This window comes from Belonocnema kinseyi, chromosome 7 (genome assembly GCF_010883055.1).
Source record: "Belonocnema kinseyi isolate 2016_QV_RU_SX_M_011 chromosome 7, B_treatae_v1, whole genome shotgun sequence".
Lineage (NCBI taxonomy): Eukaryota > Metazoa > Arthropoda > Insecta > Hymenoptera > Cynipidae > Belonocnema > Belonocnema kinseyi.
Genome location: NC_046663.1, coordinates 122,846,764 through 122,873,202, shown reverse-complemented (window position 1 = coordinate 122,873,202; position 26,439 = coordinate 122,846,764). Strand labels below are relative to the sequence as shown.

General features: G+C 31.4%; 2 protein-coding genes across 4 annotated transcripts in view; one reads left to right on the top strand and one right to left on the bottom strand.

The window, feature by feature from the left end:
* LOC117177535 (probable ATP-dependent RNA helicase kurz) overlaps positions 1 to 6,359 on the top strand; it is a 20,841-nt gene extending 14,482 nt beyond the window's left edge. The window contains exon 17 of the mRNA XM_033368313.1: positions 6,162 to 6,359. The gene's annotated coding sequence lies outside the window, so the exon portion shown is untranslated. The remainder of the gene's footprint in view (positions 1 to 6,161) is intronic.
* LOC117177536 (thioredoxin-related transmembrane protein 2 homolog) lies at positions 5,745 to 13,923 on the bottom strand. 3 transcript variants are annotated; one of them, XM_033368316.1, is made up of 5 exons: positions 13,518 to 13,923; positions 12,283 to 12,436; positions 11,992 to 12,178; positions 11,710 to 11,905; positions 5,745 to 6,332 (listed from the first exon to the last, which is right to left on the bottom strand). In XM_033368316.1, the coding sequence occupies exons 1-5, from the start codon at positions 13,656 to 13,658 to the stop codon at positions 6,234 to 6,236; spliced, it is 777 nt and encodes a 258-aa protein (XP_033224207.1). In that variant the 5' UTR covers positions 13,659 to 13,923; the 3' UTR covers positions 5,745 to 6,233. The 3 variants fall into 3 exon arrangements, with proteins under 3 accessions (XP_033224207.1, XP_033224205.1, XP_033224208.1); XM_033368314.1 differs by having other exon boundaries at positions 12,256 to 12,436; positions 13,518 to 13,916; XM_033368317.1 differs by lacking the exon at positions 5,745 to 6,332 and adding an exon at positions 8,807 to 8,857 and having other exon boundaries at positions 12,256 to 12,436; positions 13,518 to 13,917.
* Positions 13,924 to 26,439: the final 12,516 nt, after the last annotated feature.

Genomic DNA, 26,439 nt, shown 5'->3' with positions numbered 1-26,439 from the left:
ACAAGATGAGAATTGAAAGCAAACTGAATGTTAAATCAAAAAGCATGAAAGAGGGAGCTCTTCTTAATATTTTAACACCAAAATCATGTCGATACACCTTACTGACTGCGAGTAAAGCCACCCACGCTTTAACTTGACAGACTGTACGTAAATAGTTCAAATTCGTTAAACACTTACACTTTAAAATCCAATCATACTTTTAAATATTTCTATTATAATATATAATTTTATAAAACTTTAAGATTTTATTTAAAAAATAAAATAAAAAGTTATTATGTATAAAGCTATTTTCTGATTTCATATGCAAACAAGAAATTGTACATTTGGGACGTGCGCCGACGAAAGTGGGCTTACTATTAAAAAATATAAATCGAGCTTTTTCCACCTTTCGATAGTTTCTGAGTTGCTCTTTTTTATAAAATCATCAACAACAAAAAATCCGAGCGTTATTACGCCACGTCTAAGACCTATCTCTTTCCGTGAGAATGTAGTTTCGTGAGTCTTCCCTCTTCTAAAAGTCGCGTCTCTCGGGTCGATTTCGACTGATCGCCCTAAAAATCTCACTTTTCATAGTAAGCTCCCTTTTTTTGACGCACGTCACATTTATATAATTAGAAAATAAATAATCAGTAAAATATGTGTATTAAATTAAAAAGATTTTGTTTGCATTCCATTTATTTAACAGCCTAACAGATTATCATAGCCATTTAATTTTCATCAATGGATTTTAAGCTACAATACATTTTTCAATATTGAGATTTGAGCTCAAGCGGATTTATCACATTTTGTTCGCTTACTCCTCATTACACAAAACATCAATATGAAACAGTTTAATTGTTTGCTGATTTAAGAAAATGATTCAATGTATAGCTCACAAATATTCATATTATCGTTAAAGAATAATTAACCTAATTAATCAAACTTCTCTAAATGCAGAAAAAAATATTGTGTTTGATTTACAGCAGTCATAGACAAGAAATGCAACAATCTACAATGAAATAAATAAACATTTCATAAACATTTCCCCGCCATTTAAACAATCAAATGGAAATTAAAAAAATTAACATATTTAAATTTTGAGTATTAAAAACTCAACAAACTATAAATTAATATTTTCAATCATGTAGAATTTGAAATTGCAAGTTTTTTCCGATGGATAAATTTAACTTTAATACTTTCAAACTTGGAAAATTTGATTATTGAGGCCTTAAAAACGAATTTATAATTCCAATATGAGATTTAATAGGAAAATGCTTTAAAACGATTAAGACTTTGAAGTGTTCAAGACTTAAATTTAAAATGGAAATCGAAGCAGTTTCAGAGAATTAAAAAAAAAGCGTTACATGTACACTCAAGTACCGATTCTGTGCTGCCTAATTTTGTGCCGGCTTTCTCGCGTGGCTGCACTGCCCCCCCCCCCCCCCCCCCCCCCCCCCCCCCCCCCCCCCCCCGAGCATAATTTCCGGCCTATATACGCTGGAGTAGTCAGTGCCGCATCTGAAGTTGTTCAAATCGCGCCTCTCTTGCGCTACGATGTCATAATGTGACGAATTCAGACTATATCACCGGTGCTTAGGAGAATGAACCCGTAAATTATATCGCTGTGAAAAAAAGACACTGCTTATCATTATGCTATGAAAAAAACTCATCTTTATAAAATGTGATGAATAAAAATATAAATCAGTAAGCGCTGTAAAAAATACATATTGCTAAATGCTGTGAAAAAACACGTCTTGTATAAATACTGTGGAAAAAAAACACCCGCATCATTGAATGGCCGTAATAAAAAAAACATATTTTAGTAAACACTACGAAAAAAACCTTTTTAAGGAACGCCGTGAGAAAAAAGTTTACTCGTGAAAACGCCATGAAAAAAAAAACAAATATTTTCGCATCGTTTCTTCAAGTAAATAATTACTTTTTCCTATTGTTATAATTATAATGGTTTATTATTTTATTAATAGTAAAATATGTTATATAATTTAAAATTAAATGCTTCTATGTTTTAGATTAAACCTTTGTTGCACGTATTTTTCTGTTCAGTGAATTTACTTGAAAATTTTTACTCGGGTGTTTTTGAGGTCGCTGATTACGAATATGAAGTCAGAATTTCGAAAATTTCAATTCAAGATGGCGGATGCAATATGGCGATTTTAAAATTTTGAAAAAAGAGATAAATGAGTTTGCAAATCTCTAATTCAGGGGTTTTGGGGTCGCTGAATACGAATCTGAAGTCAGAAGTTCGAATTTTTCAATCCAAGATGGTGATTTAAAAATGTTGAAAAAAAGAATATATGAGATTGAAAATATTTACTTAGGGGTTTTGGGGGTTGCTGATTATGAATCTGAAGTCAGAATTTTGACATTTTTAATTCAAGAGGGCGGATTCAAGATGGCGATTTCAACATTTTGAATAAAGAGATATATGAGTTTGAAAATTTTTACTCGGGTATGTTTGGGATCGCTGATTACGAATTTGAAGTCAGAATTTGGAAATATTTAAATTCAAAATTGCAGATTCAAGATGGCGGTTTCAAAATTTTGAAAAAAATATACATATGAGCTTCAAAATGTATACTCAGCGGTTTTTGAGGTCGCTGATTGAGATCGCTGATCTACGATTAAATTCTCGTAATTCTTCAAAATAAATCCCATATGGCCAACACTGACACATAAATTGTGGTTGAAATGTTTATGAAATTTTTTTAATTTACTCTTACTTAGCTTAATCCATAAATTCCATAAATGCTTACATTATTGAAATCAAAGTACTTAAAATCGTATCTACGATTTCAAAGATTTACGTATCAATGTAAACTAACTTTGATCGACTAATTTTAATTTTATTTTAGTAACTTACATTCGTAATCAGCGACCATAAAAACCAAGTTATACCAATTTTGAAAAGAATCGAAAGTTTATTTAGCATACTCGTTTACTATATTGGGTACGCAATTTTGTTTTCGGAATTTTTAAGGTCAGATTCTTAATCAGAAACCTTCAAAACCCCGTTATACCAATTTTGAAAATAATCGAACGTTTATTTAGCATACTCGTCCGCCATTTTGTTTTTGGAATTTTGGATATCGGATTCGTAATCAGCAACCTTGAAAAGTCCGTTATACCAATTTTGAAAAGAATCGAAAGTTTATTAGGCATACTCGTCCGCCATTTTGTTTTCGGAATTTTTGACGTCGGATTCGTAATCAGCGACCTCAAAAACCTGTAAGTAATCGAATTTGGCCCATTTTATGAACATTTTCTAATTTTTGCCACCGTTTTACGATTTTTGACCACTGTGTGGGAGCGTAAAACACACAATTTTAACTTGATATTTATTTATAGTTTTTTCAAAAGTCCACCAATAATACTTTTTTTTTACGGCAAAATGATTATTATAGTTCTTTCTTGGAATGAAACAGTTTAATTATAAGTTTTAACGAATACGGTATTTTTTCACGGCTTTTTCAAAAATAATGTTTTTTTCACGGTTTTTTCATGAGTAAGGTTTCTTTTCACGGCGCTTATCGGAATTAGGTTTTTTCTCAGCATTTACCGAAACCACCTATTTTTTTCGTAGTATTTTATTGAGATGTGTTCTTCTTCACGTTGTTTAAAAACAATGTTTTTTTTCCAAAACGACCTAATAAACAATTTAATTTCCTCGGCGTCTTTGAAAAAGGTTTTTATTCATAGCTTTATTTTGCAGCTTTTTTTCATAAGCGCCGGTGATATATACGGTCTAAACTAGAGTCCTGGCATGACAAAAAGGATCCTATTCTTTGCCGACCAGACCCGAGGCCGACAAAGAATTGGGACTTTCATGTAATTGAATGAAATGAAGAGTGAGGTAGAGAGCGGATTAGAGCTACTGTGAAGTTAGCTGTCGAGCGCCGCTCGGCTATTTGCTCTTGATAATTTCAAATTGAAAGCGTGTGAAATTTAAAAAAATGCATTAAGAAAGTACATTCGACACGTAGCAAGTCAGTTGAAAGAACGCTTCGACTTGTTATTGACTCACACAATCAGAATCACAGTCATAAGTATGGCAATGTCGCGTGTGAGCACGCGTGTTATTCTACATTCGCGCATAAACTACAGTTACTAGAGCACGTGGAACGGGTGCGACGTTGCTATATCTTCAGTTCGCTGACGTCTGTCATATATTTATGGTATTTAAATAATTTTTGTTCTATTTTTATAGGCTCTCACTGATACTTTTCGAAGCAGACCTTGGCGGACCGACGAACGGAAAGGATACGCTACAGCGTACGCTTATAGTAATTGCAATAGTATTTTTTACAGCGTTAAAATTTTTTTTTAAATGTCGTACCTTCTGCTGTAGCGACTTCAAGCGCAACCATAGTCGCTTAAGCAGTATGCTGCTACTGAAAGAAGATGCGCTTGAAGTCGCTTTCAGCCTATGTTAATGATAGGTACTTTATTTCTTTAATTTTTTAACGCTGCAAAAAAAACTATAGCAATTATTTCGTGACCTTCTCACGAAAAATGTAACGTAGAATCCGAATTAAAATCATTAAAGGTTCATCTTACTGCTTTTTTGTGTTTTTGTTGCATGATACTGAAGGGATACTATAAGGGTTCGCTGTATCGTATCCTATCCGTTCATTCGGTTCGTCAGGGGATATGGATTTCGGATAACATTGTGTGTGTGTCAAAATTATATCTAAATTTTTTCATTTTTTATTCTTTTTATATTCTACAAAAAGTACGTCTTCACATAAGATCGCATGCTACTTTCAATCATTGATTTTTCGATCATGAAGCTATGAAAAGTACCAAAATTTTAACCAGAGCCTCAGTGTATTTTAATACAACTGTCATCCAAAAATTTCAAGTTCCTGCAGTATACATTTTTTCATTTGTAATATTTCCCATTTAAAATAACTTTTTATTTTGAACTTCTTTTTAGAATATTTTTATTTTAATAATTCAGAATTGAAAATTTTTCCATCTTGAATTTTGATAATAAACGTGAGTTTCTTTTTTGATTTTAGACAAATTTGTCTGAATAAATTTTGATGTTAAATTATTATTTTTTTAATTTAATGAAAATTTAGATTTCTAGAATCTCAGAAGCTTTTACTTTGATATTCAATTTAGTTTAAAATTTTAACCGTTTCGAATTCAAATTTATTAAAATTCAAGTTGTCACTTTTAAATTATTCAATTTTAAATGCTTTTAATTAGAAATAATATAATTTTCAGTCCTCTGAATCTTAAATTATCTACTTTTTTAAAAATTCTAATTAGAAAATATTTCATTGTGAACGTTTTGAAATTGTCCTCTTTTGAAAGTTGATCTGAAATCATTCAATTACGAGATTCTTGAATTCAAAATAAAATTGATCAGTTTGAACGCTTTCAAATAGAAATGATACAATTTCAACATCTTCCTAAGGAGCCATTCGTAAAATACGTGATATGTTCGGGGGGGGGGGGGTCTGCCGAAGTATAAGTCTCCATGTTAAGACTGATGGAAAAAGTATGACGCAGGAGGGGATGGGGTCAGAAGTTCCTGAAAAATGTATTACGCATTTTGTGAATGGTCTCTAAAGAAATCGTGTAAATTCAAAAGTTTTAGTTTAAAGGTTTAGAATTTTTTAATCTTCGGTTTTACAATTTTTTTCAATTTAAAATTACCCAATTTTAAATGCTTTTATTCAGAAATGATACAAATTCAATTCCTCTTCATTGCATTCGAAATATTGACCTTTTTTCAAAATTTGATCTATCCAAAATATTTAGAATTGGTAAGTTTTCAATTCAAAATTATTTCACACATTTGTCCTAAATTTCATACGCTTCCAATTCGAAATTGTCCAGAACAAATGATGGTCTAGCTGGGGTTCTCCGCGTGTGAGAGCCGAGCAGCGCTCAACCGTTAACTTCACAGTGACTAATCCGTTCTCTAGTGATTGGAAAAGTTTTCTTGCTAGTGGCCACCCTGAATTAGAAACATGGTAACAAGAATTAGGTCTTGACTTAGATTGCTTTTTCAAAGTAGTACTTGTCTTTAGACCACGGAGCTTGCCTAAAGTAATCTCCATAGTTTATACGTTGGACCACATTAGTGTCAAACAACATCAACACACTTTGTAACATGATGGCATCATACAGTATTTTTTCTTGTATTACAGGAACGTATGCTGAAGTTAGTGGAAGATAAGTTCCAATTTCACTACTATCGAGGACAACTTCGCATCAATCAATTATTCCTGCTTTAATTGCTTTTTGTCTTTCTTCTTGGCCAAGTCTGTTCTGCAATTCTGGTACACATTATTGAGATCAAATGCTGCTTTTACATTATCCTGTAATAAAGAGTAATAATCATAAAATAAAATGAGTAATTGCATAATAAACCTTCTACGGTCGCGGTCACATAACTTTTTTTTTTTAAGTATTTACATATAATGTTCCTAGATGTTCCTAGCTTCAAATCCAATAATTTAATCAAATTAAACTTATATTATTTACAGAATAAAACTTTCATTTGGTAACGATATATATCCTATCATAAAAAAGAGGTTGCGGTTATATCTCGTAATCTAAAGACACATTGTCTCTTCACCTATTGGTTGGATTTAAACGCACCGCCTATTCTTTAGAATCGAAATAAGAATCGAGATCAGCGGAATATATTATGAAAGTTAAGAACAGAGCTGCGTATTATGAAGCCAAGGCAATTCAACCGAAGTGCGCTCTAGCCCTGATGTGAGCCGTTTAGCGGCGGTAAATGCTAGGGATACGAGCAGAGTCTGGAGTTTAAATTGTACAATTTTGACTTGCATTTCATTCAAAGCTAGCTCAAAGGCGTCAAGGTATGTTCGGGGGATCTGTTTACATTATGGATGTGAACATTCCTAGCGATCATACCGAATTCGAGTGGAGCTTATATTTGTTTTTTTAAACATTTATTTAATCTTAAAACATTGTAATTGTTTCAACAATTTTCATAAATGGCTATTTTTTGAAAAATACATTTAATTTATGACGTTGCTTTGTAGATTTACAAGAAATATTAATTATTTAAACAATTTCAATTTATAAATTAAGACTAAGAATGTCTAGCCGATTACTCTTTTCTATGTTGCTTTGTAAATATACAAGAACTAATAATTATTGAAACAATTTTAATTAAAAAATAAGAGTTTGCCCTTTTTCTAAACGTCAATTTGTTTACGAAATCAACTAAGAATGTCTATAGCATGACTCTTTTCTATGTTGCTTTGCAAATGTACAAGAACTATTGAGAATTCAAAGAATTTTTATAAAAAACTTCAGTTTGGCCAAAAAAAGAGTCGACTAAGAATGTCTAACCAATGACACATTTCTATATTGTTTTGCAAATTTACATACACTATTAATTATTTAAACAGTTTTAATTACAAAACTAAAAGCGACCTTTTCTCAAAGAGTCAGTTTGTGCGGAGTCAACTAAAAATGTCTATCCAATGATTCTTTTCCATATTGCTTTTAAAGTGTACAAAAACTATTAATTATTTAAACAATTTTTAATAAAAAATTAGTAGTTTGCCCTTTTTCCTACAAGTCAATTTTTTACGCATTCAAGTCAGAATGTCTATCCGATGACTCTTTTCTATGTTGCTTTGCAAATTTACAAGATCTATCAAGTATTTAAAGAATTTAAATTAAAAACTTCAGAGTTTGGCCTTTTTTCTACAAGTCAATTTTCTTACGGAGTCAACTAAGAATGTCTATCAGATGACTCTTTTCTATGTTGCTTTCCAAATTCACAAGAATTATTGAGTATTTAAATAATTTCAATTTAAAAACTAAAAGTTTAACCGTTTTGATACGAGTCAATTTTTTGACGGAGTCAACTAAGAATGTATATCGGATGACTCTTTTCAATTTTGCTATGCAAATTTACATAATCTATTAATTATTTAAAGAATTTCAAATTAAAAATAAGAGTTTGACCTTTTCTCTACAAGTTAATCTTTTTAGAAAGTCAAGTAAGAATGTCTATAAAATGACTCTTTTTTAGGCTGCTTTTCAAATTTACAAGAACTATTAATTATTTAAACAATTTTAATTAAAACATTAAAAGTGCCTTTTTTGAAAGAGTCCATGTATTTTCGGAGCCAACTGAGAATGTCTTCCGATGCTTTTCTACGTTGCTTTTTAAATTTACAAGAACTATTAAGTATTTAACAAATTTTAATTAAAAAATTAAGAGTTTGGCCTTTAGCCTACGAGTCAATTTTTTTTTGTAGGGTAGATTCAGCACATATGTACGCATGGCCTGAACTAAGATAATTAGAAAATTCCAAACCGTTTTTTTTTTCGTAAGAAAATAATCGAAAAAAATCATGAAATTTGAAACAAAAATTCAAACCCGTGTCAATACCCAATTTTTAATATTTTTTAAATATCCTAGTTCAGGCCGTGGCCACAGCTTCACAGATTAAAATGCCGTTTGGTTTTTTGGTTTCAAATAAACCGTTCGCCCGGAATCATGCCGACCATGGATACACTTTTTTTTATATGGGTGTCATCGGAGTTGCGCCATATGCATTATAATAAAGATTTTGGGTTCAAACTTGCACAATTCACTGTTCAAATGTGAATAAATATATAGTGAAAAGTTCAAAGTTGTATATTGTTATGGTTCGTCAAAAAAAATTTACAAAAAACATTGAAAAAACGGGCCGTCACGCGAGGTGATCCCCTTAATTACACAGGCCGACAAAATTTCACAAAAGTCAAAAGCCAGAAAGCAGACCAAACATTTCCGAAGGATTTTGATGCGCTGAATCCGAATCCGAACTCAAAATTGCTCCTGTACGTCAGGTTTTCAAGATAGCTTAACCTAAAAATGCAAAAAACGCGTTTTTTAGCTGTTTTTGAGGTTATGTAACTGCACAAGAAAAATGTCTACCACAAAGCTAATATGGAATTTGAAAGTACTAATCTTCCCCTTCAAACCTACTTGGATTTATTAGGATATCTTTATTTTCCACCAAAATATTGTAATTTGAAATTTTTTATTTTAGCTTTTAACCCATTAACGCTGAGGTGTTCAGATTTATACAACGCATTCTCTATTGCTGACGGTACGATATTTTTTCTTTAAAATATTATCTCAGGTGTTTTCGAGGGTGCCCCTTCTATTGCCGGTGTCAGTTTGTTTTATAACCCATAGAAGATCCAATATGGCGGCCACAATTAAGGGCTTTAAAAAAGGACAAAGGATCCCGCACAAAATACAAACAAAAAAGCGTACAGTCGTTTGGCACCAAACTTTGCACATTAATAAAACAATAAAAAAATATGGAACCCGTGTTTTTTCATTTCTACGGAAGCCGTTTCCTAGAGGTAGAAACCACCCATAATAAGCCACAAGAAGCATGCTAACCCACCTGACTCTGGGAACAATAAGTTTAGTAGCATATTTTTCTTGGAATAATGGAGTTCCATGCCACAAGTGGGTTATCCCACCTACCTGCTAATCCATCTAAACCCGGAAATCACCCCTACTAAAGCATAAACAGGTTAACCTACCTAACCCTGGGAGCAGCGAATTTAGTCGTTTACATTTCGTGAAATAATTGAATTCCACACTACAAGTGGGCTAACCTGAAATGAAAATTTTCAATTTAGCGTATTAACCCATTAACGCCGAGATGGTATGCCACTGTCCCTTAAAAATGTTATCTGAGGGGTTTTCGGAGGTTCCTTTTCGATTGGCTCAGTTTTTTGTTATAACTCCTAGAAGAGCGAATATGGAAAACAGGGCTTAAGAAAAAAAATTTACTGTTATGATTAATTTAATATTGTAAATTTACTTAGGATTTTCCAGCTTACTAAAGCAAGACTCAATATTTTCCAGCCACTTAAGGCTGGACTTGGGATTGTCCAGCTAAGCAAGAAAGTACTTCATATTTTCCAGCCAATTAAGGCAAGACTTCAGATTGCCCAGCCAATTATGGCAAGCCTTTAGATTTTCCAGCCAATAAAGGCAAGACTTTTGATCGTCCAGCCAGTCAAGACAAAACTTTGAATCGTCCAGCTAGGTAAGGCAAGACTTACGATTGCCCAGCCAGTTAAGACAAGACTTGGGATTATCCAGCTAAGCAAGGAAGTACTTAATATTTTCCAGTCTATTGAGGCAAGACTTTAGATTGCCCTGCCAATCAAGGAAAGACTTACGATTGCCCATTCAGTTAAGGCAAGACTTGGGATTGTCCAGCTACGCAAGGAAGTACTTAATATTTTCCAGCCAATTAAGGCAAGACTTTAGATTGTCCAGCCAATCAAGGAAAGACTTTAGATTGCCCAACCAATCAAGGAAAGACTTTGAATTGCCCAGCCAATAAAGGCAAGACTTTGAATCGCTCAGCCAGTTAAGGCAAGACTTTGAATCGCCCAGTCAGTCAAGGCAAGACTTTAAATCGTCCAACCAGTCAAGACAAGAATTTCGAATGCCCATTTTCAAGATCCCATGATTAGTGTCCGAGCTTTGGGATCTAGAAGTATTCTGGGACTATACGTAGAATAAGCTAGAGATAAAACTGAACGTGCACTAGAGATTTTATCAGGTTTAATTAATAGAAAAATTATATTTAATCATAGGCGAGAAATGATCATTTCGTAAAGCTGATGACAAGATCAAATATTCAAAAATGGCTGAATTCTGTTGTAGTTTTGAGTACGTCCTATTTTTAGCATTACCCAGGAACGACGACGTGAACGTTACAAGATTATGTTCCCTTGGCGTGCTTGATTAAAATGAGTCCCATTGTCTCTCACTAGTCAAGGTACTTTATTACACTGAGTTCTCTTGTCTGTCACTTGTCCCCGAATAGTCATCGATAGCGAAATAATCATTTCCCGTCTTTTCAAATCCTATGTCAAAATAACGGTTTCACTTTTAAAACATCACTTTGACCTCTAAATAACCTTAAAAATCCTATTCAAGATTAAAGTCATTGGTACCTTTGCATAATCCCCTTTGCCCCCGACAACTTTTGCTTGAAACATTTTGGTGCATCTAGCCTCTATTTCGAGATACATCACACTATAGATTAAAATAGTCCACGAAATGCAGTATTTAAATGAGTTTTCCAGAATTTGCCAAGACTTTTAGAGTTTTTCATACCTTGTTTTTGAGACAGAGGCCTCACACTATTATTAAATATCATTTTTCTATTAATTAAACCTGCTAAAATCTCTAAGGCACGTTGAGCTTGATCTCTTGCTTATTCTATGCTTACTTCCAGGATACTTCAAAATTTGGTACTTCTACATCCCATAGCTCGGAAATTATTTTCTGAAAGTTTCAGCCAATATGACGCAGCCATTTATGCACTGTATTTTGTGCGGGGTCCTTTTTAGCGATTTGAATTTATTTTGGACCACTAATTTTGATTATTAGTAGTAGTTTAAAAAAATTATTTAGTATTATGAATGTCGAAAACATTTATTTGTAGACACTTATCGGCAATTGCTTAGTTCAAATACTTTAAATAAAATAGTTTCTACTTTAAGATCTGTAGAGATATATCAGAAAAAAGGGTTCTCCGAGCCCTTTCAACTGGGATTTTTTTTCGAGGATTCATAAAATTCCTCTCAGTTTCCCGTCCTGTATCTGTGAAGAACCTTGGTCTAAAGGGCTTACGTAATTTTGGAGAGGCTCTTAAATACGGAAATAATTTAACTTACTATAGAAAAGAGAAACTTAACAAGCTTCCCTTTGTTGTCCGCGTAAGGTCGCCTGTCTACTTCTTTTCCTTCTTTAAAGAGAATTAAAGTTGGCAATTGTTTACTCGTACTTGCATCGCAGATATGATACTTTGCCGCTGCGTCTGGATGCCTTCCGACATCTACTTTCCCAAATTTGAAATTGTCTAAGGCGAACCTAATGCAATCGAAATAAAATTATTAGTTGAAAATACCTAATTGGGACGGTGTGTGAACTTCTCGAATACACAGTAATAAACTTACTCAACCGATAATTGAGAAAATATCGGTGCAAAAGTCACACAAGCCGGATTCCAGGCAGTGTAGAAAGCTACGAGCCATGTAACTTTGATGTCACGTTGAAACTCTTCTTGTAAACTAGTTGCTCCTCTTAGGTATATCACTTTTTCGGGACCTTGATAAGTTGGTTCGGGTAATAACAACCCACATACTATAAAGAAAAGAAACTTCAATTAAACTCTAAAGTATAAATAGAAGAAAATGTGATGAACAAAGTTTGGTACGAACAAATACAGAGGGCTGCAAATAAGATACCCATTCTTATGTCTGCGTAGAACCACAAAATCAAGTTTGTTACTTTCGTATAGACGAAACTGGATGACAAATAGTTAATCATCGTTACACTCCCAGCTTTCCGAGTTCTAATCATTATAACGATCATTAGAAAGAATAGGATTTCCGTTTCTCTCTGAACAATAGAAATGTTACAATTACATATTATCTTAGGAAAATGTTATATCCAATGACCAAAATACATCATATGGCCAATCAAACTTGACCGATTTTTTATTTGAATTCCTATTAGGTATTTTCACTTCTATCGCCAGCTAACTTTACTTCGTTGACTGCTGAGAGGAAAACAAGGGATCAAATGCATGGAATTCAGTTCACTTTTGCCCTCGTTTGCTAATATATCTTCGTAATAACTAATTTTTTCTATATACGTGTATTTGAAAAATAGTTTTTATTTTTTAATTACTATTTAATGAAATAATAAAATGATAAGAATTATTATTAATAACAAAGATATTACAGAAGTAAAATTCTGTTCCATGTATTTTGTCCATTTTCCCCCTCAGCACTAAATAAAGTGAATTTAGTTGTTGGTCGAAGTGAAAATACCTAATTTAGGCATATCACTTCATCATCAGCTAACTTTACTTCGTTAAATGCTGAGAGGGGAAAATGTACCAAATGAATGGGACAAAACTTTATTTTTGTGTTGTCTTCGTAATGAATAATTACTATCATTTTATGATGTCATTAAATAGTTCTTATCAAATAAAAACTATTTTTCAAATACACTTATATAGAAACAATCAGTTTTTACGAGAATATTAGCAAAACAGGACAACAATGGACCGTATCCCATCCATTTGGTCCTTCGTTTTCCCATCGGCACTCAACGAAGTCAAGTTAGCTCGTTGTTGATGTAAAAATACCTAATTTGAACGATCTACTTCTCTACTTCGAGAAACATTCAGATTAGGGCGGCTTGAAATTAATCATTGCAGTTTTTTTGTGTTCTAATTCTAATAGTTAGAATTTTCAAAAATTCTTGAAATATTTTTATTAAATAGGAGTAAGTTAGTTGGAAAAACTATTTTTATTGCATACCAAATCACAAATTCATTATTTGTTTTTAATTATGACAGATACTTCCGATCATTTTTCAATAAGACAACAAAAATTCAAATTCAAAGCCAAGAACAATGCATTCAAACCTCTAAAAATCTACAGCCTATATTAACCTCACTCTTCAAACTTACGCTGTCAAGTTCGCATTCCGCTTGTCCAAGCATATGACAAACCATAGGAATTCTTTTAGAAATCACGTACGTCAAACTCAAAAGAATGTTTACCAAATAATATGGTTTGCGAAGTAACATCAAATCTTTTTTCAGGGACATTTTGCACGTCGAGATAATATTGCTCTAAGAAAAATGATACAACCCACAAGAGATCCTTCACTACTTCAAACGCACATGCAACCTGTTAAGCAGTCTCCACTTATTAACACTGCATTCAACTGAACAATGTAAGTGATTGCATTGTGTATTGTCATAAAGGCATTGAAATTGATTGAAATATATATATATATATATATATATCACCTATTGATGACACCACTCCTAAATACAGTGATGGTATCACGGTGTGCCCACTCTAATGTATTTGGGGGGAGGGGGGGTACTTATAGATTGTGGCAAAATGTGAGATCAGCGCCACCTAGGGCACGTACCAAAACTATTGCCAACAGCACCGAGCCCACCCCCCCGCGGGTAATTTGTAGGTTATGTTGACTTTTCTTTCTGAAATAAATACATGAATAATAATAACCAATAAAACAATCCAAAAATTGAACAAAATAAAATCTATCATCGATCAAATGCAATAAAATGTTTAAATCGGTGATAATCATTTGTGAATCCAAGTTCATCATGCAAAAAAAATGTAATTCTTGCAGCTACAGTGAACTTGAGCAGACGTGAGTAGATCATAGAACTTCTATCGCCTGCTAAGTTCATTTCGAATTCTGAATTCACACGAGCGCGACCTAGTGGTTGTAGCAATTACTATAATCCGTTTACCACTTTTCTATGGGAGTGGACACACCGTGGATGGTATGGACATAGGAAACACGGGACTAGGCATGCCACCATTACATGTCAAGCGGGGTTGAATCCACGGGAGGGGGAGAATTCCATGAGAGGAGAGAGTCGCCATCTTACGATGTGTCACGAGATTATGCGCACGAGCGTTTGTTGCCGACAAACTGTGCATGAAAATCATGGAGAATAGATATAAGGAGACCAATCTGTAATGCATGGATTTCACCAAAAACGGTCACTTTTCTGTTGCCAAAAGTACGCACATGCGCATGTGTAAAATCACACTTACGATAGTTCAAAACTTTCGGAACGTGGCGTGCCAACCGCACTTTAAAAAAGAATATGGCCGCCTCCATTGTTTTGACAGGTCACTTAACAAATAAATAATTGATAATCAGACAGGATTTTTTTAAATGTTTGTGGAATAAAAAATTATTCACCATGGAAGAGGTAGGTAGTATGTTTATGAAAATTTCAAATTACCTTTACCAACACTATGCGTGCGACAGGTATTCGACGCGTTCGTAAGAAAAACAATAAACATACAACTTATACCACTCTGAAAGTCTTGTACACTACACTTGAAACCACACTTGTTAAAAGCTTTCGCTTTTACACAGCGATTTTTAATTTTGACATTCTTCCCTTTATTCACAAACTATTAATTGTTCAATCATTATTTATTTACATTTGACTCGGTTTCACATCGGCAGCCATATTTTTGTTAAGTGCGGTTGGCACGTCACGCTCGGGAAGTTTTGAACTATACGTAAGTGTCATTTTGCACATTTGTATGTGCGTACTTCTAGCAACAGAAAAGTGTTCATTTATTCAACCCCGCAACGACATGCCTAGTCATGTGTTTCCTACAGCCCCCTGCATCGCCCCCACTTTTCTGTTTTCTTACGATCCGGAGGGGAATTGTCGGTCAAACTAATCCAACAGATGACGCCACCAACAGTAGGTCTGTCTTTTTCATTGAATTGCATTAAGAAATAGCAAAAATAATTAAAAACTTGATGCTGTTTGCAAATAAACAAAAAATATATATATTAAAAAATAAGAGTAACTATTACTAATTATATAAAAAAAGGAAAAGTCATAAAAATATGTAGTTTAATGCGAATAAAATTTAATTTTAAGATACATTTTGAAAGCATTTCGAACTTCATATTTCTACGATTTATTTAGCTGATATTATTGATTTTATTATTTGTTCTATTTGTTCTGATAAAAAATATATCACTTATATCCAATATGTAAGACTACAACTTGAGTTGCAAAGTAAAGAATCTTTGTACCTTTAAAATCATAAAAATTTCAATTTTTGAAGGAAATATTTTTAAACAGTAATATTAATTTGAATTAATATGTTTTGAGGGAATAATTTGGTAAAAAGTTATTGACAAGGCTGATAAATAAGAAAATGCATATAATATTATTCAATATAATTTATATATTTAATTAAATTGAACCGAAAGTCATATATACATTTATGCAGTTCAATAATTGATTTATTGCTTAATCTTCAAAGCTATTTTCTCGCTGCATACTACCCCTAATAATTTTATTTAAAAATTTTAATTTAAAGGAGATTTTCAATTAAATTGTTAATTATATTATTGCAAACCTCATTTCTAAAATAAACAGACTATAAGCTATTAAACTCTATAAACAAACGTACTGTACTCATGACGCACAATTGGAGGAAATGCACTTATGTCAGTCAAAAATGTTCAGAGCCATTAATTTTTTGCGATTTTGCATTTTTTGTTTTAAATTAAAGATTATTCAATTCTATAGATCTTGACTTTACGAACTTTTGTCTTCTCTATCTTTTTATTAATCATTTTTCCACTCAAAGCATGGAAAAACTAAATTTTTTTATATAATCATTTTTTACGCTTTAATAACTGATCAGGAAAACTTTATATTGTCTTAAATAAATGTTTAGAAACTCATAGAATACAAATAATGTGCTTATTAATCCATTTATTTGTTATAAACCAATTTCATGAACAAATTGACCAATAATCTTATTATCGGTAAATAAATGTTTTGCTAAAAATATTTCACATTAATGTAGGAATGACATTTAATAACAAAAATACTTTAAGAGCTTATAATAACCACTGTGATAAACAATTTTTGTGGCATAATATTAGAATTTGAGATTTTTCAAATTATAATTTCCTTCAATGGCCAGAACGACTTCAGGTAATCCTTAAAATAATAAATATTTAATAATATTTGATAAAATATAACAATTTAAATTTTTGTAAACAAATTAGTTAAAGAAGTTCAAAATTTTGGTCCTTTTGCATAGAAATTTTTTTCTGCACTGAAAATGTTTTAAACTGTTGGATGAATGACTGCTAGTCACAAAAATATTTGAGAAGGTAAGAATAACCATTGTTATAAATAATTCTTGTGACAAAATATTTAAAGGTAAGTTTTTATCAAAAATTTTATTTTCTTTAGTTGCTACAATGGCTCCGGATATTCATAAAAAAATGTATTTTTGATAACATTTAGTAGAATATAACCACTTACATGTTTAAAAACAATTTACATAAACAATTCCTAAACGCTGGCAGTTTCACTTGGAAAAAGTCGGGTTTTCAATCTTAATAGATTGAAAATGAGTCATAACACTGCATGCTAATATTCACTCAATACAAAATCTTTTGACAATAACCAACCGACTTGGGCATCAAAGAAAATTTAAATTTGTTAAAACCTTAAGTTTAAATATTTTGTCACAAGAATTGTTAATAACAGTGGTTATTGTTAACTTTTCTAATATTTTGGTGACTAGCAGTCATTGGCCAATAACTTAAAACATTTCCAGTGCAAACAAAAAATTTCCATGCCAAAAGGCCAAAATTTCCAATCTGTTTATCTAATTTGTTTTGAAAAACTTCAATTGTTATATTTTATCTAATATTATTAAATATTTATTATTTTAGAGAATACCTGAAGTCGTTCTGGCCATGAAAGGAAATTATAATTTCAAAAATCTCAAATTCTAATATTTTGCCAAAATAATTGTTTTTCACAGTGGTCATTATAAACTCATCAATAAATTTTGTTATTAAATGTCATTCGTATAATAATGTGAAGCATTTTTAGCAAAATAAAAACATTTTTTACCAATAATAAGACTATTTGTATATATGATATTCGGTTCAATTTAAATAAATATATACATTATATTACATAATATTAAATCCATTTTCTCATTTATCAGGCTTGTCATTGACTTTTTATTAAATAATTCCCTCCAAACATTTTAATTAAAATTACCATTACTTTTTAAAAATATTTGCTTTAAAACTCGAAATTGTTAAGATTTTAAAGGTACAAAGATTCTTCACTTTGCAACTGAAGTTGTAGTCTTATATATTTTAATTATTATTATATTAATATTCGATATAAGTGATATATTTTTTATTACTTCACCTAATCATGTATATGTTTTAAATAATCTTCTCATTGAGGAATTAAATATTTGTAATTTTTTCATTAGATCCGTTAATAATTTTAACAATAAATAATTTTTTCTATTAGAAAAAATAATCAAATCAATAATATCAGTAAAATAAATGATAGAAATATGAAGTTTGAAATGCTTTCAAAATGTATTTTAAAATTGAATTTTATTCATATTAAACTACATATTTTTATGACTTTTTCTATTTTTAAATAATGAGCAATAGTTACTCTTATTTTTTCATATATATATTTTTTTTTTATTTGCAAACAGCATCAAGTTTTTAATTTGTTTTGATTTTTCCTAATGCAATTCAATGAAAAAGTCAGACCTACTTTTTGTGGCGCCATCTGTTGAATTAGTTTGACCGACATTTCCCCTCCAGATCGTAAGAATACTACTACTGCATACGCATACACGGTTAAGGCAGGGGGCTGGTTTCCTATGTCCATGAGTGATGCCAATGCCGACACCCTGTCCTACTGCGCTTGCGTTAGGGCAACGAGCTGGTTGGCCGGACTTGACGCGCAATTCAAAATTACTTTGAAAAACAATTGTAATTTAAATATGAATTCCAAAGACCAACTTATAATTTACAGAACATTCAATTTGAAAAGAAATTTCTTGGAAAAGTCATTGAAAATAATTATTTATAATGTTTTTAATATTTTGTATGTATTTTTCTGGGAATTCATATAATTATATAACCTATAAATACATAAATTGTACACTTTTTTAACAGCCATCATGACATTTCCCCTCCGGGGTCGTATTCATAGGTCGAACTCAAAATAATGCTTAGTCTGCCTTCATGAAGACCGTCTTATCGGTATTAAGTCATGACTCATGATGTATTCAGAGATATACTTTAAGATAATCTTTGGTAAGTTTAAAATTTCAAGTGGACCGATTTGGATGTTTTTTTAAAGCTCATAAAATTTCAAAGAAAGTTGTCGAGCCTGATTTTTAATTTAATTTTCAATTTTTTTATGAATAAATAAGTATGACAAAAAAAATTACAATTTTTGTGATGTTCCCGGTGCGCGTCAATAATAGGAAAATTGTTGTAATCGCCAAGTTTCATAGATTTACGTTATATCAAGATACTCCATCATGATACAATAAACAAAGAAAATTTTAATAATTAAATTATTTAAAAAAAATGTGTTTTCTATCATTTTCAATAATTTGACGTTTTTTTAAGTTATATTGTAATACATTTGAATGGAAACGATATTTTAATGAAGAACATTTCTCCTAAAACTATTCTTGTTAACATTATAAACAAATTTAATAACAAATGCATTATTCAGACATTTGTCATCAGAAAAATTCGTTTTTTTGTATGTCAATTATTGAAAATCAAGAACCTCATGATAATTTCCGAAAATTCATAATTTTTTGATAAGTTTTATGATTTTATTAAACAAATTTAATAAACAAATGCAGTATTCGAGCACTTATCGACGGAACAATTCGCTTTTTTCAATGTTAGTCCTTTTAATTGGGAACTTCATGATAATTTTAGGAACATCCTTCACTCTTTAATAAAATTTTTTTTTTTAAATTTAATAAACAAATGCATTATTCGGGCATCTGATGACGAAACATTCGTTTTTTTTTTCGATGGCAGTCCTTTTAATTAGGAACTTCATGTTAATTTCAGCAACATTCATAATTAGTTTATGAATTTTATGATTTTTCAAAGAAATTTAATAAACCAAGTGCATTATTTGGGCATTTGTCGACGGAAAAACTCGTTTTTTCCAATGCCAGTCCTTTTAATTTGGAAATTAACGATAATTTCAGTATAATTCATAATTACTTGATTACTTTTATGTTTTTGTTAAACAACTGTAAGTACTGAATGAAAAAAAGAACTGACTGAAAAAAACGAGTTTTTACATCGACAAATGCCGGAATGATGCATTTTTAAATTAAATTTGTCCAACAAAAAAATATAATTGATCAACAAATTGTGAATTTTTCTGAAATTATCATGAGGATCCTAATTTAAAAAAATTGACTGAAAAAAAAAACGAATTTTCTGACGACAAATGCCTGAGTAATGCATTTGTTTATAATATTAACCAGAATAGTCTTAAGAGACATTTTTGTCATTAAAATATTGTTTCCATTGAAAATTCTTGCAATATAACTTTAAAAAAACGTTAAATTATTGAAAATTATAGGGAACACATTTTCAATAAATAATTTGTTTATAAAATTTTTTTGTTCATTATATCATGATGGAATATCTTTATATAATGTAAATCTATGAAACGTTGGCGACTGCAACAATTTTTCTATTATTGATGAACACCAGGAACGTCTAATAGAAAAAGTGCCATTTTTTTCGTCATATTTTTTTATTTATAAAAAAATTAAAAAACTTAATTAAAAATAAGGCTCTACAAATTTCTTTGAAAGTTTATCAGCTTGAAAAAACATCCAAATCGGTTCACAGGTTTAGCCGGAATCGTATTTTGAACCTAAAAATGTAATTTTTCCCGTAGAAAAAATATATTTCTTACAAATTTTAAAACAATATTCACACGTGATAGAAAATAAAAAAAGTAACGGAGCTACATCAAGAAAAAGCCATAATATTTTGAATTAGGGCTCGTTTTCTTTTACTAAAAGAATTATATACAATAAAATTTAAAAAAAATCGTGAGACATAGGTCTGAAACTGAAAATTCTCAAAAAGGGAATATCTTGAAACAAAAAAGTACGGCTTTTTTATATAAAATTTCATTAAAGACGATCTCAATTCAAGAAAACTGTTGACTTACAAAAATCTCTCGTTTTTCAATGCAAAAGTAAGGCTAAGATCTCTTTATAAGATTATATTATTCGACTATGAATACATCTATTGGTTTTGAATTTTAATCCTGCCTTAAGCAATGTTTATGAATATCTATCCCAGCAGACATCTTAGCGAAGATCGAATTTTAAAGTTTTTCTGAAGATAGTGGTCTGCGAATCTAAAGGCTGCCTTAAGCTTATGCTTAAGGCGGACTTACACTTAAGCTCGGACTATGAATACGACCCCGGATATGATCCAACAAAGCATGGTCCCATCAATTCGATGCTCAAATACGTTCGACTTAAAGTGACCCGACGCCCCGTACCATACCGAGTACCCTGGCCATACCCAGCCACCCAAATACCGTCCTTGAATCCAAGATAAAAGATCGTCGGGCTAAACCGTCTGATAGGTTTATTTTTTTTTACTTGCGCGTGGCGGAACTTTGTTTTTTTTTTGGATCATGCCTCCGGGTCGTAAGCGTTCTTTCACACGATTACATATCCGCAAGTTGCGGACTTGCGCAAGTCATCAGGGGTGCTATTCTCGAGTATCGTTCTACTATTTTAGAATGCTCTTAACGGCTTCGACCGGAATAGAATGGAAAATAGTGCACCGTTTGTAGTGCGACGTTGCCGATGTGTATTTTGAAGTGGAAACGGTAAATACACCAATGCCGCGGCAAGTACAGAAGAAAGTAAAACGCTGGGGTATGTTGGCTCACTAGGGTCTAGAGCCTTCAAATCTTCTCAAATTTAAAAAGTAAAGCAATAACTTAAATTCGTCGACTTAATTCTTACCTATTTGCTTAATTATTGAAATTTTGTAGTAAAAATACAATGAAATTTATATTTATCTATAAGAGAAAATATTATGTTTTATTATAATTATTAATTGAAAATTACTGCAAAATTGTTTTTAATTTGTATAAAAGTGGAAGTATCTTACTTTTTTTATAGATGATCAATACACGGTGTATGAAATTAAAGATACATGGTCTCTTAATGACGATTTCGTAAACGGATGTTTTAGATTTAATATACAAATGTTTATTGGGGCGTATTGAAAAAAATTTGTTTGCTCGAAGTTCTAATAAAAATGAAAATTTTCTTTCGGGTGTCAAAAACACTCTTCTAAAGTTTCATGAAAAAATTCCTTCTCTCCGCATCGCAAGATGTAGCTAAAAATCTCATAAACGAAGCAACAATAATATATATTGTTGTTGTAGCGTATTGAAAATACATTCCCATTAATGTATATCAAACATTATTTGGCCAGATAGTCGAGAAATTTATCGTCACTCTAAGAAAATAACGAAAAAGTCCATTTTTAATATTTCTATGAACCTAGCCTTTATCGCGTCACGAAGTGCCATATTGACTTCCTGGATTCTTCTTTTGTTGCTTATATTAATTAATTTATATATTTTTTGGTTCACTGCTCACAGCCATACGTGTTGTGATACACTTGTTTTTAAGGTTAATTTAAGGCTATGTTTCTCCCTCCTACGTGGGATGTATTTCGGTTCGAGGTTAATTATTACAAAAAAATTTCACTTTCTCGCCTCCCATACTGAAAATTCCTATGTGGGTTCCAATATAGGATCCTATATAGGAACCTATATAGGAATTTTCAGTATGGGAGGCGAGAAAGTGAAAATTTTTTGGATTCTGCATAGGATGCTATATGTTTCACCTATAGGTGCCACCTATAGGAAAGGACAGGATCCTATAAAGGTGCCTTATAGGACACTCCCTAATAAGGTACCTAATAGTACCTAATTGATGGCACCAATGATACCTCATGGTACCTAATGGTACGTATGACTCTAGGTGCTCCTCGAGGACCAAAAAAACTTCTGCGCAGCCGTAATTGCTATAAAATAGTACTGCGCATCTGAATATTGTCCCATGCAGAAACATACACAGGTTCCTATATAGGATCCTATACAGGAACCTGTATAAGATCCCTTATAGGATCCTATGTCATTTCCCATAGGTGGCACCTATAGATAAAACACATAGGTTCCTATATAAGAACCTATATAGGGACCTATATAGGAATTTTCAGTAGGTTCTTGAGCGTTCTATTTCTTGTTTTGCACTTATTATAATTTTTTTATATTTGTATTTTTTCCCTTCCCGGAGTCATACGTGTTTTGAGGTTAATTTTAGGCTATTTTTCTCTCTTCTACGTGTGACGTATTTCGTTTCGCGGTTATTTTTAGAAAAATCTATCATTTTCTCGAATCCTGTTTTCTATTTCTCGTTTAGAGTTGTATAGACCCACTCTTTGTAAAGTGTTCTAAAATTTAAGCATGCTAACCATCAATTATAAGTCGAGAATACCGATTTACGCCAACCATTATAAAATCACCCATTTTAGCTTTCTTAAATATTAGAACAATACTCGAGAATAGCACCCCAAGTTGTGAAAATAGAGACTTTTCCTTCAGCGGAAAAATCTCCAAATGGCGGTAATTTGAATGCTCGGTTTTATTTCAATAGAAGATTTAATGTTTTTGTTAAATGATAGGCAAATTTATGCAGCTAAACATTAAATAAAAATTGCAATTTTTTGATGAAAAGAAACAAGCACATTCCAAATCAATTGATTTATCTCCAAGTTTTGTGTTCAATAGTTTGGGTGTTTCTTATTGTGTATCGATTTTTCAACAAAATTATATTTTTTGCACAGGAGATAAGTGTTTTTGACATTCGTAACATAATATTATGTCTTTGCAACAAATAGTCTGTATAAGTTTTACGGCATATCTTTACGAAAGCGTAGCCAGTATATAATATGTGCTTTAGAGGTTATGCCGGCTACGCTTTCGTAAATCCATACGGTAACACATATACAGGCTATATTCTCTGGAAATCATTCCTATCCGACTACTGAGAAAAGTAGTTGTCGTTTACAAGTTCCACTTCACGGGTGAACTAATCCGCCGGACAGTGCATCAATCGACCTGCTCTAGAAAAGCATTGGTCTTATGGAAAACTCAATAATTAATATTAAATAAAAACATTTCAGATCGTTTCAATTTACAAAATTAAGACCAACAATTCTTTGGTGGGTAATTGATATTTAAAAAATATAGAAGACATTGAAGTGTAAAAGGATTATTGGAAAAAGATTATTTTAAAAGTGCTATATATCGCTGGATTTTCAAAATTACATATATTGCAAGCAACATTTAAACGCGCTTAACAATTTATATTTATTAAATATGGATTTATTTAAATGGAATGTCAATACAAAATTATTAAAATTATAACTTTACACATGGTTTTATTAACAATATATATTAAAAATGTGTAAATAGGTATGTGAAAAAATAAAAATCCTAAGAGAAAACGACATATTATAATAAAAAATATGACAAAATAAAATTATGATATAAAGATATTTTAGAAAGTTGATTAGCAAAATTAGCAAATTTAATAGTATCTTAATAATTTCTTTAGCATTATAAATTAGGAATTAAACAATTTTGTATGTTATTAATTCAATTTCTAAGAACGAGAAAGTTTTTTAGCTGAATATAACAACCCAATCAAAATTGTTGTCTGCAAATATTTCTATAATTCAAACACATGTTTATTTCATAATTTATTGTTATCAAGGAATAAAATACATTTTTTTAAACAAAATACACGCGTAAAAAGTATGGGAGGTGGGGTTGAGCGAATTAAACGAATAAGTAAATATAAGCAAAATCCATAAATTCAGTATATTTTTCTAAAATGCACACCTAAGTAACATCCAATATATGTACTATGCTACATGCAAATTTTTAGTGTCATGTATATATTATTGCAGATACAGATAGTACATAAATAACACCTTTATGATATGCAGATATTCATAATTACTTTACAAAACTTACAAACTAATTGTATCAGTCAAGGAACTGAAGGTAAGCTAAATCAGCTTCAACTATGGGGTGTTGTATTTATCCGAAAAGAAGCTTGGCTTACTTCTTCAATTGACTAGCTTTTCTAATCTTCAATAACTTTGGACCTAATTGGGATACTTATCGTTTTCTTTTTGATTTTGACAGCGTTTATTGTCTTATTTTTGGAACCCATTAAGAACTATAAAAAAGCTTCAAAATTAATAAAATAGCGGTGGTTTTTCTAAAAATATGAGAAGTTGCTTTAAAAAAAAAACCCATAATTATATATTTTTTGATAACTTCGTTAAAAATTTTTACTTTCATAATAAAGATATCTTTGAATTTTATGCGGGCCAAATAACTTTTGTCGCCAGGAGAAATTTTTTTTCATATAATAAGATTTTCCAATTCTTCTTGTAATCGAAAGATATGTGAATTTTGTTAGATCAAACTTTTGACGCCTAAAATTCCTATAAAAATAAACCCTTGGCCTTTTGCGATATTTTGCATCGTTTGCGAGAATAATTCAGCAATGAATGTTTCTTTTAAAAAATAATTCTTCCGGCCTAAAAATGATTTAACCCGCCCAAAGCTGATATAATGTCTTTCTTCTATTAGCAGAAACTTTGGTTAAATATTGGGAAGAATGAAAAGGCGGAATTTTCCAGGAAATCTTAAATTTTTTCATCAAACTTTAAAATAATAAGAATATAGTTTATCGAAAATTCTACCTTTTTATTCTTCCCAATATTTTTTAAAATTTTCTGCTAAAATAAGAAAGTCATTCTCTATCAGCCTTATGCGGGCTAAACCATTTTCGAAGCCGAAAGAATGATTTTTTCCCTACAAATTTTATTTTTAATTTCTCTCGCAAACAATATAAGGTATCGCAAAAGAGTAAGGGTCATTTTAATAGAAAGTTTTAAGACTTGCAAAGTAGTATCTCAAAATTTTTTCGGATCTGTCGGTGTTTACGAGAAAAGTGAGAAAATTCGATTATATGATAAAAACTTCGCCTGACGACGTTTAACTCACCTCATCATAATAGGTTATAGACCGTGGGCTGACAACGTAAAGGGGAGCGTGATACGAATAAGGCTAATTTTCACATGAGATGTTCGTCTGATGATGAGGAACGTAAAAATGGGCGCCTGACAGGTGTGAGTGGATGCGTTTACCTGTGGCGACCTGTCAAAGGTGCGAATTTTTGGCAGTTAACTTACGTGACTCGGATAAGGTTGAAAATTGGTGTACATGTAGGGGCTGACATTAGAAATAGCACCTGCGCATTGCCAAGCACTTACCTGGATGCAAAAGCTTTGCCAGGCGGCTTCGAAGTCGCCGGAAACTCAGGTGAAATTTCTTGAAATTGATTTTACAGGAAAAAGTTTGAAACAAAAGTTGGTCCTCTCCCGGAGATGCATATTTTCATTGGTATATAATTTTTTGATAAAATTGATATATTTGGAGAAAACATCGATTAAAGAAATACCATAACAATAAAAAGCTCTTTTTATTGACAACAAGTGATTTTTTCGAAAATTATTAAGAGACAAAAGGTACTCTATTACAGGTATACTCCAAGATGAATAAGAAGCATTTGTTCAAAATGTTAATATTTACCAAGTTATTCGCATTTTTCCTTCTTTTTCACATTTTATCAATCACCTGCTGTATCTTTAGCAATTTAAAAGAAGGTGTGCTCAAAATTAGTACACGAATAACGAAAGTCTTTTGCTATGAATTGGCGTCAGCCACTTTCAATTAAAACAAGAAGTTACTCTGCTATAAATAATCATAATCAGTGTCACGTTCTCAGCTTCTGATTATCGTAGAAAGTTGTAATAAAGATGAATATGATTATAAAAATTAAACA